The sequence below is a fragment of the Centroberyx gerrardi genome, chromosome 11 (assembly GCF_048128805.1).
Source record: "Centroberyx gerrardi isolate f3 chromosome 11, fCenGer3.hap1.cur.20231027, whole genome shotgun sequence".
Classification (NCBI taxonomy): Eukaryota; Metazoa; Chordata; class Actinopteri; order Beryciformes; family Berycidae; genus Centroberyx; species Centroberyx gerrardi.
This window is the reverse complement of record NC_136007.1, coordinates 4,519,046-4,533,001: the sequence shown is the minus strand read 5'-3', so window position 1 is coordinate 4,533,001 and position 13,956 is coordinate 4,519,046. Positions and strand designations below refer to the sequence as shown.

General features: G+C 39.8%; 1 protein-coding gene across 1 annotated transcript in view; it reads left to right on the top strand.

Moving 5' to 3' along the window:
• Window positions 1-8,357, top strand: part of LOC139910168 (hexokinase-4-like) — a 34,660-nt gene extending 26,303 nt beyond the window's left edge. The window contains exon 11 of the mRNA XM_078286897.1: window positions 3,159-8,357. Within this exon, the coding sequence (XP_078143023.1) occupies window positions 3,159-3,363 (205 nt within the window). The 3' untranslated portion in view covers window positions 3,364-8,357. The remainder of the gene's footprint in view (window positions 1-3,158) is intronic.
• The last annotated feature ends 5,599 nt before the right edge of the window (window positions 8,358-13,956 follow it).

Sequence of the window (13,956 nt, the reverse complement as noted above, 5' to 3'; positions counted from 1 at the left end):
CTTCATGGGGTCTTTAAAGATGCTAATGAACTAGGGCCCATGTGTTTTGGTTAAGGACTCTTCAGCAGAGCAGCCATGAGGTCTGGATGAGGGTGGAAAATAGAGTAACTTGACTCTCTGGATTTGTGGATGTAGCGGCTTTAACTGTGATCATCTGTGGAAAGGTTAGGATTTTTAATTTGGAAGTATTATTGGCCAATGAGAATATATACATTTGGATCTTAAACCGATGTTAAGGACAAAGCAGAGCATGCTGAGAGAGTGTTGTGATAATTATTGGCAAATTACATTGGTTTTAGTTAGGAAACTCTGCTGTAACCGGTTGAAAAATAGACAGGGTTAGAGTTAGTCTAAAAAGTTTTGAGAGTAAATATGACTTTTTCACCTTGTTAGCCAATTTTCCATGTCGTAATATACACTACCAGTCAAAAGTTTGGACCCACCTGATTGAATGTTTTTCATTCTCTTAAAGCCATTTTGATCTAAAGGCTTCTGCTTAAATGCTTGAAATTAGTTTCTTAGACAAATATAAATAGTGAAGTTGATCCTATGTATGAATTTCTTTCCAAAGCTTTTTGCCTTTCCATCAAGGCAAAGGGCGACTACTTTAAAGAATCTAAAATATAAGATAGTTTTGATTTAACACTTTTTTGGTCACTGCATAATTCCATTTGTGTTATTTCATAGTTTTGATGTCTTGACTATTATTCTAAAATGTGAAAAATGTTTTAAATAAAGAAAAATGTGGTGTGTCCAAACTTTTGACTGGTAGTGTATACCTATTTAAAAATGAATGCTAAAATATTTACAAAATTTTCTTGTATTTTTATATCAAAATCTGATTACTTTTACTCCCTGGAAAACGGAAAATCTTTACTGGTGACATCATCGTGTACCCGGAGGCGTAAATAAAAATTCCAACCTATAAAACGTCACAGATTTTTGAACAGTCCCGCCCCTCCCATCCAATAAAACTGCCTTTCTCTCCCTAACTGATCTCCCATTGGTTAACACTTTTGAGTGACCCCTCCCCTGCGTTATGTCCCGCCCCCAACATCCTGTTTCAACAGGAAATACATCGCATTAAGGAAGTAAGATGCTCTCTCGTTTCGCTGTGACTTTTAGAGCAACAGAAAATAAAATAATTTCTTCTGTCTCTGAGTGTTTGATGGGAGACAGAAGCAGCCATCGGGGTGTGGCGGGCGGGGCGGGGCGGGGCGAGGCGGGGCGGGGCGAGGCGGGGCGGGGCGGGGCGGGGCGGGGCGGGGCGGGGCGGAGACTTCCCTGGCTGCGTTCTCTTCAGCTGCTCGGCCGTGAGGAGATTTGGAAAAGTCTCGGTTTATCTGTGTGAACTCGCAGAAAGCGGCCGGGTGTCAACACATTAACGGGCTTCCTGCCTTTGTGAGGAGTTTGTTGAGAACAAGCCAAGACTCAAACTGTTAACACTTCTCTTTCCTCCAATATTACCCAGCATGCTTCCAGCGGTGCGACAGCAGTCAACACGTTATATTGCACACTGACTCTCCTCTCTCTATGTAAGAGGTAAATAACTGAGTAAAATCAGGTCAGGATGAGCGTCTGCTTCCTGTCGGCCATTTTGCCGTGTCTCCTCATGGCCGTGAAGCGCGTCGTCTTGTTGGCGTTGGTTCTGTTACTCCACTGGTCCAAATAATTAGATTTAACTTGTTCAGTGAATGTGTTCAATCTGAATAATGTTTGGTTAGCAGTGCTGCTCTGAAAGTCTGTGAGGCTCGATGTTCAGCTCTCTCCCTCTCCTCTCTCTCTCTCTCTCTCTCTCTCTCTCTCCTCTCTCTCTCTCTTTCTCTCTCTCTCTCTCTCTCCTCCCTCTCCTCTCTCTCTCTCCCTTTCTCTCTCTCTCTCTCTCTCTCTCCCTCTCCTCTCTCTCTCTCCCTCTCTCTCTCCCTCTCTCTCTCTCTCTCTCCTCTCTCTCTCTCTCTCCCTCTCTCTCCCTCTCTCTCTCTCTCTCTCCTCTCTCTCTCTCTCTCCCTCTCCTCCCTCTCTCTCTCTCCCTCTCCTCTCTCTCTCTCTCTCTCTCCTCTCTCTCTCTCCTCTCTCCCTCTCCCCTCTCTCTCTCCCTCTCCTCTCTCTCTCTCTCTTTCTCTCTCTCTCTCTCTCTTTCTCTCTCTCTCTCTCTCTCTCTCCTCTCTCCTTCCCTCTCCTCTCTCTCTCTCTCTCTCCTCCCTCTCCTCTCTCTCTCTCCCTTTCCTCCCTCTCTCTCTCTCTCTCTCTCTCTCCTCTCTCCCTCTCCCCTCTCTCTCTCCCTCTCCCCTCTCTCTCTCCCTCTCCTCTCTCTCTCTCTCTCTTTCTCTCTCTCTCTCTCCCTCTCCTGTCTCTCTCTCTCTCTCCTCTCTCCTTCCCTCTCTTCCCTCTCTATCTTATATTCAAATTCAAATTCAAATCTGCTATATTGGCCGGACAGAGAAAGGATCTATGTTGCCAAAGCATTTGCAAAGAATAAAGTCAAAGGATCTGCATTGCAAAGGATAAAGTAAAATAATGTAACAAGCCACAAATATTTAAATTAATGTCGATTTATTGACATGAATTTAAAGTGTCCTTGTGTTTTCTTTTTGTTTATTTTTTCACCCCCTTTTTCTTTTTCTTCTTTGTATAATTGCAGTTTTACTTTGTATGTACTCAATATCCTAAGCCTGATTATTTTACATTTAACTGGATATTGCTACTTTTATTTTTATTTTTAGGACCTGATCACTCTGTTTTGTGTGTCCCTTGGAGGGAGGGACAGTAGGTGGGAGGGGGGTAGGGGGTGAAATGTAATGTAATGTAATCTGTACTATTTTGTATGCTCCTATGTATGTCATTCACCCCCTAAAAGGGAAATTAAAAAATTAAAAAATAAAAAACATTTAATTACAAAAAAAAACAAGCCACAAATAAAGGATAATAGATAAACAATGAAACAGTTTTCTGCAAATAACATACAGCATACAATAGTATAGTAGCATATAAAGGCAATTCAACAATGTAAGTCAGTGTATTTATTTCTTTATTTCTTACAAACCAGCTAAAATTGTCATTTTTCTCAATATTTACATATTCTCTCTCTCTCTCTCTCCATCTCTCTCTCTCTCTCTCCATCTCTCTCTCTCTCTCTCCACCTCTCTCTCTCTCTCTAGTTTCAGCGAGGAGCTCCAGGCGACGGTGCGCCTCCTCGCCCCGGGTTGTGACATCACCTTCCTGGTCTCGGAGGACGGCAGCGGGAAGGGCGCTGCCATGGTAACGGCCGTGGCTCAGCGGCTGGCCCTCCAGTCTCGCCTGCTGGAGGACAGCGACGGAGAGGTGGATGATGAAGAGGAGGAGGAGGAGGACGAGGAGGATTAATAATAACAGTAATGATAATAATGATAACTAAGGCTGTGGTACACAAAGCTTTGAAATAGAGAGAATAGGTGTGCTCAACTCAAAAAAACTTAAACTTTATGGGGTGCTGACTTAAAAAAACATAAACTATAGAAAAATGTCCGCACTCAGTATGTACCAGTATGTATTTATGAGCGTCTTTAAATTGCACAGCAGCAACAGAAACGCTGAGGAAGGTCAAGGGATAAACGCATACGTTGCTGTTGCTGCTCTGCAAATTACAGACTGTCATACCTGAGTGCGGCCATGTTTCTATAGTTTACATAATGCTTTGACGAGACGGGAAGTTTAGCCTTCGGATGAGGAGTCACGAGTCTGTTTTAAAGTAAGAATCCACGACATTTTCAAATAAATAACCGTCTGTTTTAATATTCTCTATCAGCCAGTTACTATATCACAACCTACATCCAGTTCAGGAAGACGTTTGCTGTTGCTGTTTCCGCTGTCTGGTCGCTCTTTCCTGGGAAAATCCTGCTTGCTGCACAGGAGCCAGGGTGTCAGGAAGTGTTTCATTCACAGCTGCAGCATGTTCCTCCTTGTTGGAGGACCGGTGTGCAGCTGACAGCCTCCAGTTTATGACCAAGACTCTGACATGTTGATCATTATAATGCAATAGTTGTTGTGCCCCACCTGCCCTCTAGTGGACTATAAAGCAAATACATGAGTCACAGAATACGCTGCGGGAGTCAGGAATTTATGTCAAGATTGCAAGTTCATTACATAACTCAAAAAAAGATTAAAAAAACACCAAGAGACGACGAAGATAAGGGGAACTGCAGCGGGCCACTGTGCATTTGACAGTTTTTTGCGAGTGCAGATTAGTCTAGTCTAGTTTATTTATATAGCCCTTTATCACAAAGGGCTTTACATAGCATCATATACATGTCATATACATACATAGGAAAATGGCAGTGTTTTAAAGAAATGATTACAGCTGCTAACACACACACATGAAAATGTTTTAGGCTAATACCCTGCCATTGCCTTGCATGCAAACGGTCATGATTATGGCTGTAGGATAAATGGAAAAAAAAGCAAACTGAACCGCCGTATAAAGTTTGTAGGTTATGTTAAAGCAAGATCACATTATTACATTCAAATTATATTCATGCCAGAGCTCTGACCCGAACTCTATAATGTCTGTTAAAGATAAATGTTATTGATAAGACAGAGAAAAGAGCGCCACCTACAGAAACTCAAACTGCATCGACAGAAAATCCAAGCTCCGTCCACACTGTTTGATTGACAGGTGATCTGAGACTTTCCTGAAACTAAATGATAAAATTATTTTCGCGTTTGTCTTGTGGGAGCTCAGCTTTTAGCTCAGTGATTCTCAACCTTTTTCATATTGAGAACCCCTAATTTAGTCCACATTAGAACCACAGACCCCCCATTTGATGAGATTTTGTCTCTTGGACCCAAATCTGAGAATATTTTTATTGTTAGAGATGATTTTGTCCAGAATTCCATGACTATCTGTAGAGAGATAACAGTGAAACTATGATCAAAACAGTCATTCTTCTACATTCTCTAATTGTTATTATGAAATAATGGTGAAGTTTAACAATTCATCAATTTGTTGGGGACCCCCTGGAACCCCCTCAAGGACCCCTGGTGGTCCCCGGACCCCACGTTGAGAACCACTGCTTTAGCTAACTGCTCATTTACTGTAAGTCAGTCTGGTTAAGTGAATTTTCTTAACACCAAACATAAATATATATTGTGCACATTCATGCATAAAGACAGCAGAGGTTGTGTACTTGCATACGCTACAGACTGACAGCTTAACTCCACCTCTTCGTCTCTTGAGCAGCCGGCAGCAGCAGACGTGTTGCCTGTTAAACACATTTCAGAACAGACTTGTTTGACTCCCTGTCCGAAGGCTTGAACAAGAGCGATCTCTGGTCCTGTAGAGCATGGCACTGACACTAACAGGTCTTTACAAATGGATGATCTGATGTTTTTCATTTCTTTTACACTCTTAAATGCTCCTTGTTCACAGTAAGAAAGTGAAGTGTTGATTTGCCAAAGTTGTATTTAGAAGAAATGTCGCCTCTGAAATTTGCCAATCGGAAAGTGGGCGGATTGTTACACAGAAAGCTGACTTTACTGGAGTCGACCAATCATCTTCCTTTTAGGGGAGGGGGCGGGCCCTCTAGTACTGCCAGCCAATCAGAGCATTAGCTCCTTCTGGCTGCTAGAAACGCCCCAAAACAGACTCTAGCGCTTTAGGTGGGAGAGAAGAAGAGAATAAATTACTAAAAATATTTATAAATTATTTTCACTTGAAACAAAAATTAACACTTGAGTGTGTTTCATAAACTCAAGGCTATAATATAAAATTGTAGGAAAGGAAAAAATCCCCTTTAAAATCCATTTCCTTGAGTAATTGTAAGGTGCTTTGGATAAAAGTTTTTACTTCTACTGTAATCTCTTAAATTCCATCATGCACATTCATTTTCCTTCAGTTTCCCACCTCCACGCCCCTGTTTTGCCTGAGGAAGTTTCCGGTGTATCATCAATCTCACAGTCACAATGAAACTGCATTTAGAGAGAGATTTAAGAGCGTCTTGCTTCCTTAATGTGATGTATTTCCTGTTGAAACAGGATGTTGGGGCGGGACATAACGCAGGGAGGGATCATACAAAAGTGTGAACCAATGGGAGAGCAGTTAGGGAGAGAAAAGCAGTTTGATTCAAGGATTGTTCAAAAATCTGTCATTTTCCAGAAAGTAAAATGAATGAGATTTTGTTAAAAAATAAAATAGAAGAAAATAAAGTTTGTTTTGTCATTTGGGGGAGCATAAATTGTCAAACAGGTGTATGGTGTGGTAGAATGAGCTAAAAAGGCAAAAAAAAAAAAAGATGTTTGATTTCAGTGTGACTTTAAGACAGTGATACACAGGGCAACTTTCTGGGCAACTAAACTCTGATCGGCAACATTGCTGAGGAGTGAATTCAACATTGTTGTTTTTATCACAGATTGTTGCCAGGAAACATCTGATGACATTTTGTCCCAGTGTGGCAGTTTGTTGCCTGTTGCTAGGAGCATTGCCCATTTACATTACCCTAAAAAAAACTGCCCAGTGTGTCAGCATCACCATCCTTAGATAAGGGATGAGTCAGAAAGAGACGGTGCAGAGCGGAGGAGGAGGAGAAGAAGAAAGAGGAGGAAGAGGAGGAGGAGTAGATGTGATGATGAACCATCAGAGGCAAACTGGGAAGACTTTTTACTACTTGAAATCAACAAGACAACCCCAAATGTCCAGGGCTTTTAATGAGGTTGTGCTGTATGTGCCAAAAGCCTTCATGCTGTTTCTGTTTCAAATGCAAAATGGTCATGAAAAGTTACAAGTGAAAAGTTACAAGTTACAAGGGAAAAGTTACTATCTTATCTTTTCTATCTTATCTTAAAAGGGGAAAGTTGCAAGTGAAAAGTTACAATGGAAAAGTTACTATCTTATCTATCTTATCTTATCTTATCTTATCTTATCTTATCTTACAAGGAGAAAGTTAAAAGTAAAAAGTTACAAGGGAAAAGCTACAAGGGGAAAGTTACAAGGCAAAAAAGTTACAAGGGAAAAGTTAAGGGAAAAAAGTTACAAGGGAAAAGTTAAGGGAAAAAAGTTACAAGGGAAAAGTTATAAGGGAAAAGCTACAAGGGGAAAGTTACAAGGCAAAAAAGTTACAAGGGAAAAGTTAAGGGAAAAAAGTTACAAGGGAAAAGTTAAGGGAAAAAAGTTACAAGGGAAAAGTTACAAGTAGAAAGTTACAAGTGAAAAGCCGTGCCTTCTGCTCAGGTTTACTTGGTAAAACACTGTTATAAGTCTTAGGCCCGTTGGTTACTGCTGTTACTGTATCAGTGTCCTGCTGAAAACTCATGTCGCCTATTATGACTTTTTGGTTGTTGTTTTTTTTTTACATTCATTGACAGTTGACCTCTGAAGTGTGACATCATTTTTCGGCCCAAATAAGGGATTCTGGCCCCGCCCCCCTTTTCAATCTGATGTGAAAATGAATAGAGGAGCCTTTAATGACTTCCAGCACTAATATTGACTATTTTTACACTATTATGCATTTCTTTATTAGTTGAGGTGGATTCTGATGGGTTTTAAAGCTGTAATGAAAAAAGTAAAAAAAGAAAATCTCTAGTCATGCCTAGCGTTCCAGCATTTCTTGGCTTTGTGAAGCGAGGATAACACAGACCGTAAGGAGGATAACACAACATCTGCCCCATTGTCGTTAGCAAAATAGTTTAAAAAAAATCAATAATTACATGTTAAAATATGTAATAACTTGGTCATATGTGATTTCTACTCATTTCACCCATTCTAAGAGCAGAATGATTGGCAAACGGGATCCAAAAATCACATTAATTTTCACCATATAGGCAAAAAAATTTGGATCCAGAGAGAATCCGAAAGCCCCAAAATGACGACACTTGAGAGGCCTTTTGTCTTCGTTTACTGCTGTTACACTGTTGTTGATTTCCTGCTGAAACCTTCTATCTCCAAGTCTGACTTCTTGTTACTTTGTTTTCCACAATACAATAACCGATGGCTGCGAGGGAGGCACCGCCATGTTGGAGGACACAGTGTAACGTTATCGCCTCTTCCTCCCTGACAAAACACAGACGTCCTCATTTCTGTGCGGTGCTGGGATGTTCAAATTCTACAGGGGGGGGGAAAAGATCAGGGAACAAGAGGTTATAATCTTTACTTTCGTTGTCACTCCTCCAACATGGCGGCGCGTCCCTCGTTACCACCGGCAACCACATGTGCCAGTGGTAACATATGCCATGTGTCGACGATGTGGCTTTTAAAAGTGCGCTGCTTTCTGCTGGTTGCTTGTAATCTTGGTGATTTAGGGGATTTACGCTTCTTCTACTGTTGCACTCATGGCAAGTTGCTTTGGATAAGAGCGCCAGCTAAATGATTTAAAATGTAAATGTTTTATGACCCAGGGAACAAAGTGAACTTGTGAAAATGCATTTCATGTCCAAAAATATATGGAAAATGAAACCAGCTTTGCTCAGTTCCTTAAAAGTTGACGCTTTACAGACACAAGGTGTTTCTAGTCTTGTGGTGTTTTAACCTACAATATGTTACAGCGTGTTTCTTCCAAATATGTTGAGTCCAACTGAAATATTTCTCCCTGCAGTGCTGAAAGTGACACTGCAAAATAATTGCTTCCTTTATTAAAAAGCGACTCACTGATGTTGCAGCTGGAGCAAAAGCAATGAAAATCCCAACTAGTGGATTTTTTTCACTGACGTTTCCCAGAAGACGGACTGCAGCCCGGAGACGCTTCTCATCTGCTGGCTCTTTGGGTATTCAGAGTAAAAAGTTGCTCCGGTCGCTCCGATGCAGATTTCTTTATTGTCTTACAACATAAAAAAAAAAAAAAAAGAGGTTTCGACAGCAGCGGTGTCTTCATCGGGGTGTAAAGCAAGATCTCGACCAGCGTTGGGATCATGAATAAACTCATCAATTCCATTTCAACTGAGGAATTGGAATTGGAATTTCAGGAAGTTGAATTTAATTCTTTGAAATTCTGTTGAAATTCCATCATTTTTCGTTTTTTCTTGCCACATATCTAGAGATTACACACAGTATTATATATCATCACTCTGCATCAGACAGGCTTCAACGTGCTCGCTTGTGATTTGCATTTCATGAGGTGGGTGAGGTAAGTTTTAACACACACATACCTGATTCTTAACATGAAACGGCATTGAAGGTAGCGCAGCATATTTCTATAAAAAAAAATGTATGTTCATTATTTTGGCCACGACAAATTTCTTGGGCAGGTCGACATTTTTTAGTTCAGCAGCCGTTGGCAGTGAGACAAAAAGTTATTTCAGACTCTGATGACGACGCTGTGGTGATGAATTATGAGCCACCGCCCAACAATTACAATAACTCACTGAGACAATGAGAGGTAAAACCCCAACAGCCAACAGAGGTGATCAACTCACTAATATCGCCTTTAGCAGCATTACATTTGCATTAGTGTGTGTTGGGTCGGGCCAGTGTTGCAGTGTTCCTCTCTCTCTGGCCTCTGAGCTGCTGAGTGGACAAAAGTACAAAACTTCCAAGTGTGTGTGTGTGTGTAATCTTCCCTTCCCAAGGCTGCTGCTGTAAACAATATGTTCTTAGTCTAATAGCCTGATTACACAAGGGTTAAAGCTGCACTAGGTGAGACTTTCATGTAAAAATCCACAAAATTGGAGGCTAACGCTTTATTTTCCACAGTTTCCTAATAATTTCCTAGAAAGGAGCTGTTCATTTCTTTGGGAGTTTCCTGGAAAGAACCATGTGATGCAAAACTGCAAAACTATAAACTATTTATTGGAAAAAGAATAGGCAGAGGTCAATTATCAGAAGTCATTATTCATATAATTATATAATATAGTTATTTGTTGAATTCTTAATTTTAGTTTCATTTCAAATTTTCTATATAACTGCTACATAATTTCATGGTTCTGTCTTGGAAACAACAGAAGAAATTGGAGGAACTTACCAACTACCATTCAACTCTCAGAACATAATTTCATGGTTCTTTCCCGGAATCTTCCTAAGAAATAGTTCCTTTCTAGGAAATTATTAGGAAATCGCAGACCCGTAAAAATAAAGCGTTACCAAATTTGGCTGAAACAGGGAAGAGCATCCCATCCTTACTCCTTAAGTAGATTATATTCAGTCTTTTCACCCCAAATAAACTTCTGCCTCCAGGTTTTTACACTCCTCCGCCCACAAGAAGTGACTAATTGAAACTTAAAGGGAAGGTTCAGCAGTTTTATAAGCCTCTACCCTATTAATCACTAATCAGCCCCGTCTTAGAATGGGTCAAAAGTCAACGAGGTATGAAACCATAACTCTTAAAATCACTTGCAAGCCATTCCCTATACTTCCATAGCTGTGGTAACAGTAAGAATACGTAACAGAACTTGCTCAAAGCACTTGAATGGGAGTTTGAAAGCAATGGCTTCAGACCCCATTGACTTGCATTAGCATTGCTAACAAATGCTAACAGGAGGCTGGTGCTGATTTCTCAGAGACAAAAACTCTGATGTAAAAATGTTTCGAATGTTATAATAGTTGACATGGCTAGTGATCAATAGGATAAGCCTCTAAAAATCACTGAACTTTCCCTTTAAGAGCGAAGTACAAACGGTACAAAGACAATATGTCGAAAAGATATTTTAAGAGAAATGATGTTGCGGTCTGTCTGTGGGAGTTGCTGTCTTTCTTCATGTTATTGAGACTTTTTGACGAGCAACCCTATCCCAAAATAAGGTTTTGTTGCACCGGCACAATCCTACAAATCCAAACTGTCTCCTAAACAGCAGCAAGTGAGAAGGAAACCTGGACTCACCAACATTAGATCTTCCGTCTCTCTTTTCCTTTTGGTTTCCGTTGGTATAAAGCATCACAGAGCGGCCGGGTCGGGAAACATGAGCGCGCTGTGTGACGTTTACTGACCTCACCTTGCAGGATTTCTGGGTATTGAAGTCCTTATATTGCAAACAAGTTCCCTCTCGCTGCCATTTTGGGGACGCCAATGGTGCAGCTTTAAGATTTTTTGCAATAAAATTTCAGAAATTTCACGATGAAAACTCTCCAGCATTGTTGTTCGCTGTGCAACACTTAAAGACCTGGAATGTGTATAACTGAGGGTGGATTTCTCCTTTAATTATAGATGTTGCGGGTGAAATTAGGGGAAACAACAATTTCCTGGTACACTTGCCTCCTTGTTCTTACAAATATGAAATCCACCAACCTTAGTTAAGTATAGATTTCATAGATGAAGTGAGGGGAAACGTTAATTTACCTGCCTAAAATCCACTTTAATAACAGCCGGCCGCCCTCCTTCATTTCCTGAGAGTCTCCCTTACTTTTCACCTTTTTGATTTTATAGAATTAAACTAGATCTGATCTGTAAAACAATATAGATCAGTTTCAGTGGAGCGGAAAACAGGCAACACTGGTCTAATTAAGAAAATCCCCCTTATTTCCACAAGTACAAATCCCGGTGTAAGTCTCAGTGTGGAGGCCTGCCGGTACATGCATCTCATGCTGGAGCCTCACACACACACACACACACACACACACACACACACAGCTGAGCATTATGAAAGGAAACACGTGTTTTCTCCCCCCAATGGAGGCGACTGGTAACAGCAAGTTATATGATCAGCAGGTTACATGAGCCTTGTGTGTCATGTTCAGTCTGAAAAATTACACAACCAAACTGTTGATTAGTCATGTAGCCTCTCCTGTTTTCATTTCATATCAACAATTCTGTTAGTACTTGTTTTTAACTATTGTGTTCGCTCAACCTGATGAAAAATCACTATCATATTCCTGTAGGGACTTTTAGTGTGTTGCCCAACAGAGTTTTATAGTGTCTTTGCTCAAGGTATTCGTATTTTTTTCAATCTCTTATGGTATTACTATAGTATTTCTATATGATTGATTAGTTTAAGTGCCATACATGGACTTACATGACATTACCATATCATAAAAAAAAAAAAGATTCAGCAAACTCAGATATCACACAGAGAAAATGTTGCTTCCCCCCCCCATGCTTTACAAACAAAGCGAACAATATGGAAACTTTCCTTTCTAAAACATATTTCAGGTTTTTCATAAAATAAATGAATAGAAACAGAAGTCATTTTGTTACACAACAGTTCAGTTCAGTTCATTTATTTAGATCATTTACAGATAAACAAATATACAACAAAACTTTGCATGTAAAATGAAACATACAAGACTGTAAATGTATAATAGTAATAATAATGTTCAAATCAATTCCTACCCCTTTTTTTCTGACTTAATAATGAAGCCTAACTGCCATGATAACCTCATTTTTTTGTAACTTAGATATTATACCATGTCATAAATATCTAAAATGACCAAAAACCAAACAGCGATACATGTGTGTGTGAGTGTGTACACACATACATGTTTACACACATAAACACATTTGTACATATTTACACTCATATACACGCAAAACAATGTTACTCTTAAACTTTGTAATGTCTGAATTGTCTTTCTTTATATTTTTTCTTAAACTGAGTTCAATTTGAACATTTTGATTCCTCCTCTAGAGAATTCCACAGTTTTACCCCACATACTGAAACACACATCTGTTTTAATGTATATTGATTTCTGAAGGTATTTTTCCTTCATAGGCACAACACATTTCTTAGATCATCATCTGCTGGACAGGAACACACAATGAATCTTATTCTCAATTTCTCTAATCACAAAGAACTAAACCTTCCTGCTCCAGTGGCTAACAGTAACGCTCTATAATGTTCCTATAGGGAATCACAGTGTTAATCAATAGTGAGTTCAGCCTTGTCAGTCTGGTCAAACTATAACATTCCAATAGCTTTCATATATTTCTTATGGTTTTGCTTGTGATATTTCTTATTCTATAATATGGCAACTTTAGTTCTTTTTTATTAGGGAAATATGCAGATAGACGACAGGCCCTGCACACTTTAGGCCTAATGTGTTGATGTTTTTTTTTTTTTTTTTACACATTTTTATTGATTTTAGTTTACTTACAAAGCATCTTTACCAGTGTATATGTACAGACAAAATGAGTAGAAAACATACACAGAACAAAAAAAAAAATCAGAGCACAGACAAGATTATGCATTAATATAACAAACCCACCCTGTTTCTAGGCTTAAACACACTAGAAACAAAATAATTGATGTTGTGTATACATGTTGTAACAAATCTAGTGTATATATTGTGCATATGGACCCTATATATTCCTATAGGGACTTTAGTTTTACTGTTGTATTTGTATAGTATCCTTCAAGGTTTTATTCCAGGATTGCTATCATTCTTGTTTCTAAGGGATACTGTCCATATAGACTGTCAGGCCTGTGTTGTTAATATTTAATACTGATTGTATGTGGATATAAAATCTATAGAGCCTGTAGATTTTAAAGCCTGTTTTACTGCTGCCATTACAGTCTGTTCTGTGTTTCTGAGGTTTAAAGCCCATATTGTGCAGACTGGATTTACTCCTATAGGGGAGCCAAACCTGTTTCTCAACATTCACATGCAAAAATAAAAAATAACAATAATGATGATGATGAATCGTGCAGACCAGGCTGCAGTGAGCTGCGGTATTCCAGTCAAACTTTGCAGCAGATCAGCCATATATTCCTGATGTTGCTCCTGTGTTCCTGCTCGCAACAGACAGACAGACAGACAGACAGACAGACAGACAGACAGACAGGCAGACAGACAGGCAGGCAGACAGGCAGACAGACAGGCAGCTCCGCTCCGCTCTGCTCAGGATTACAGACCACTTGAGACCATCGCCATGCGTTTCGCCCCGCGCATGCTCCGTGCGCACAGCTCTGGGATCAGCTCAACTATTTTGATTTCTCAATGTAAAAAAAAAAATAATAAAGGCAGTTCCTTTGTGTGCCGCCGGCTTCTGGCAGAATATCTGCTATAATTTCCTATAAGCTCCGGCAGGATTGATTTATCAGTTTGGGAGAATGAATCGCAATTAA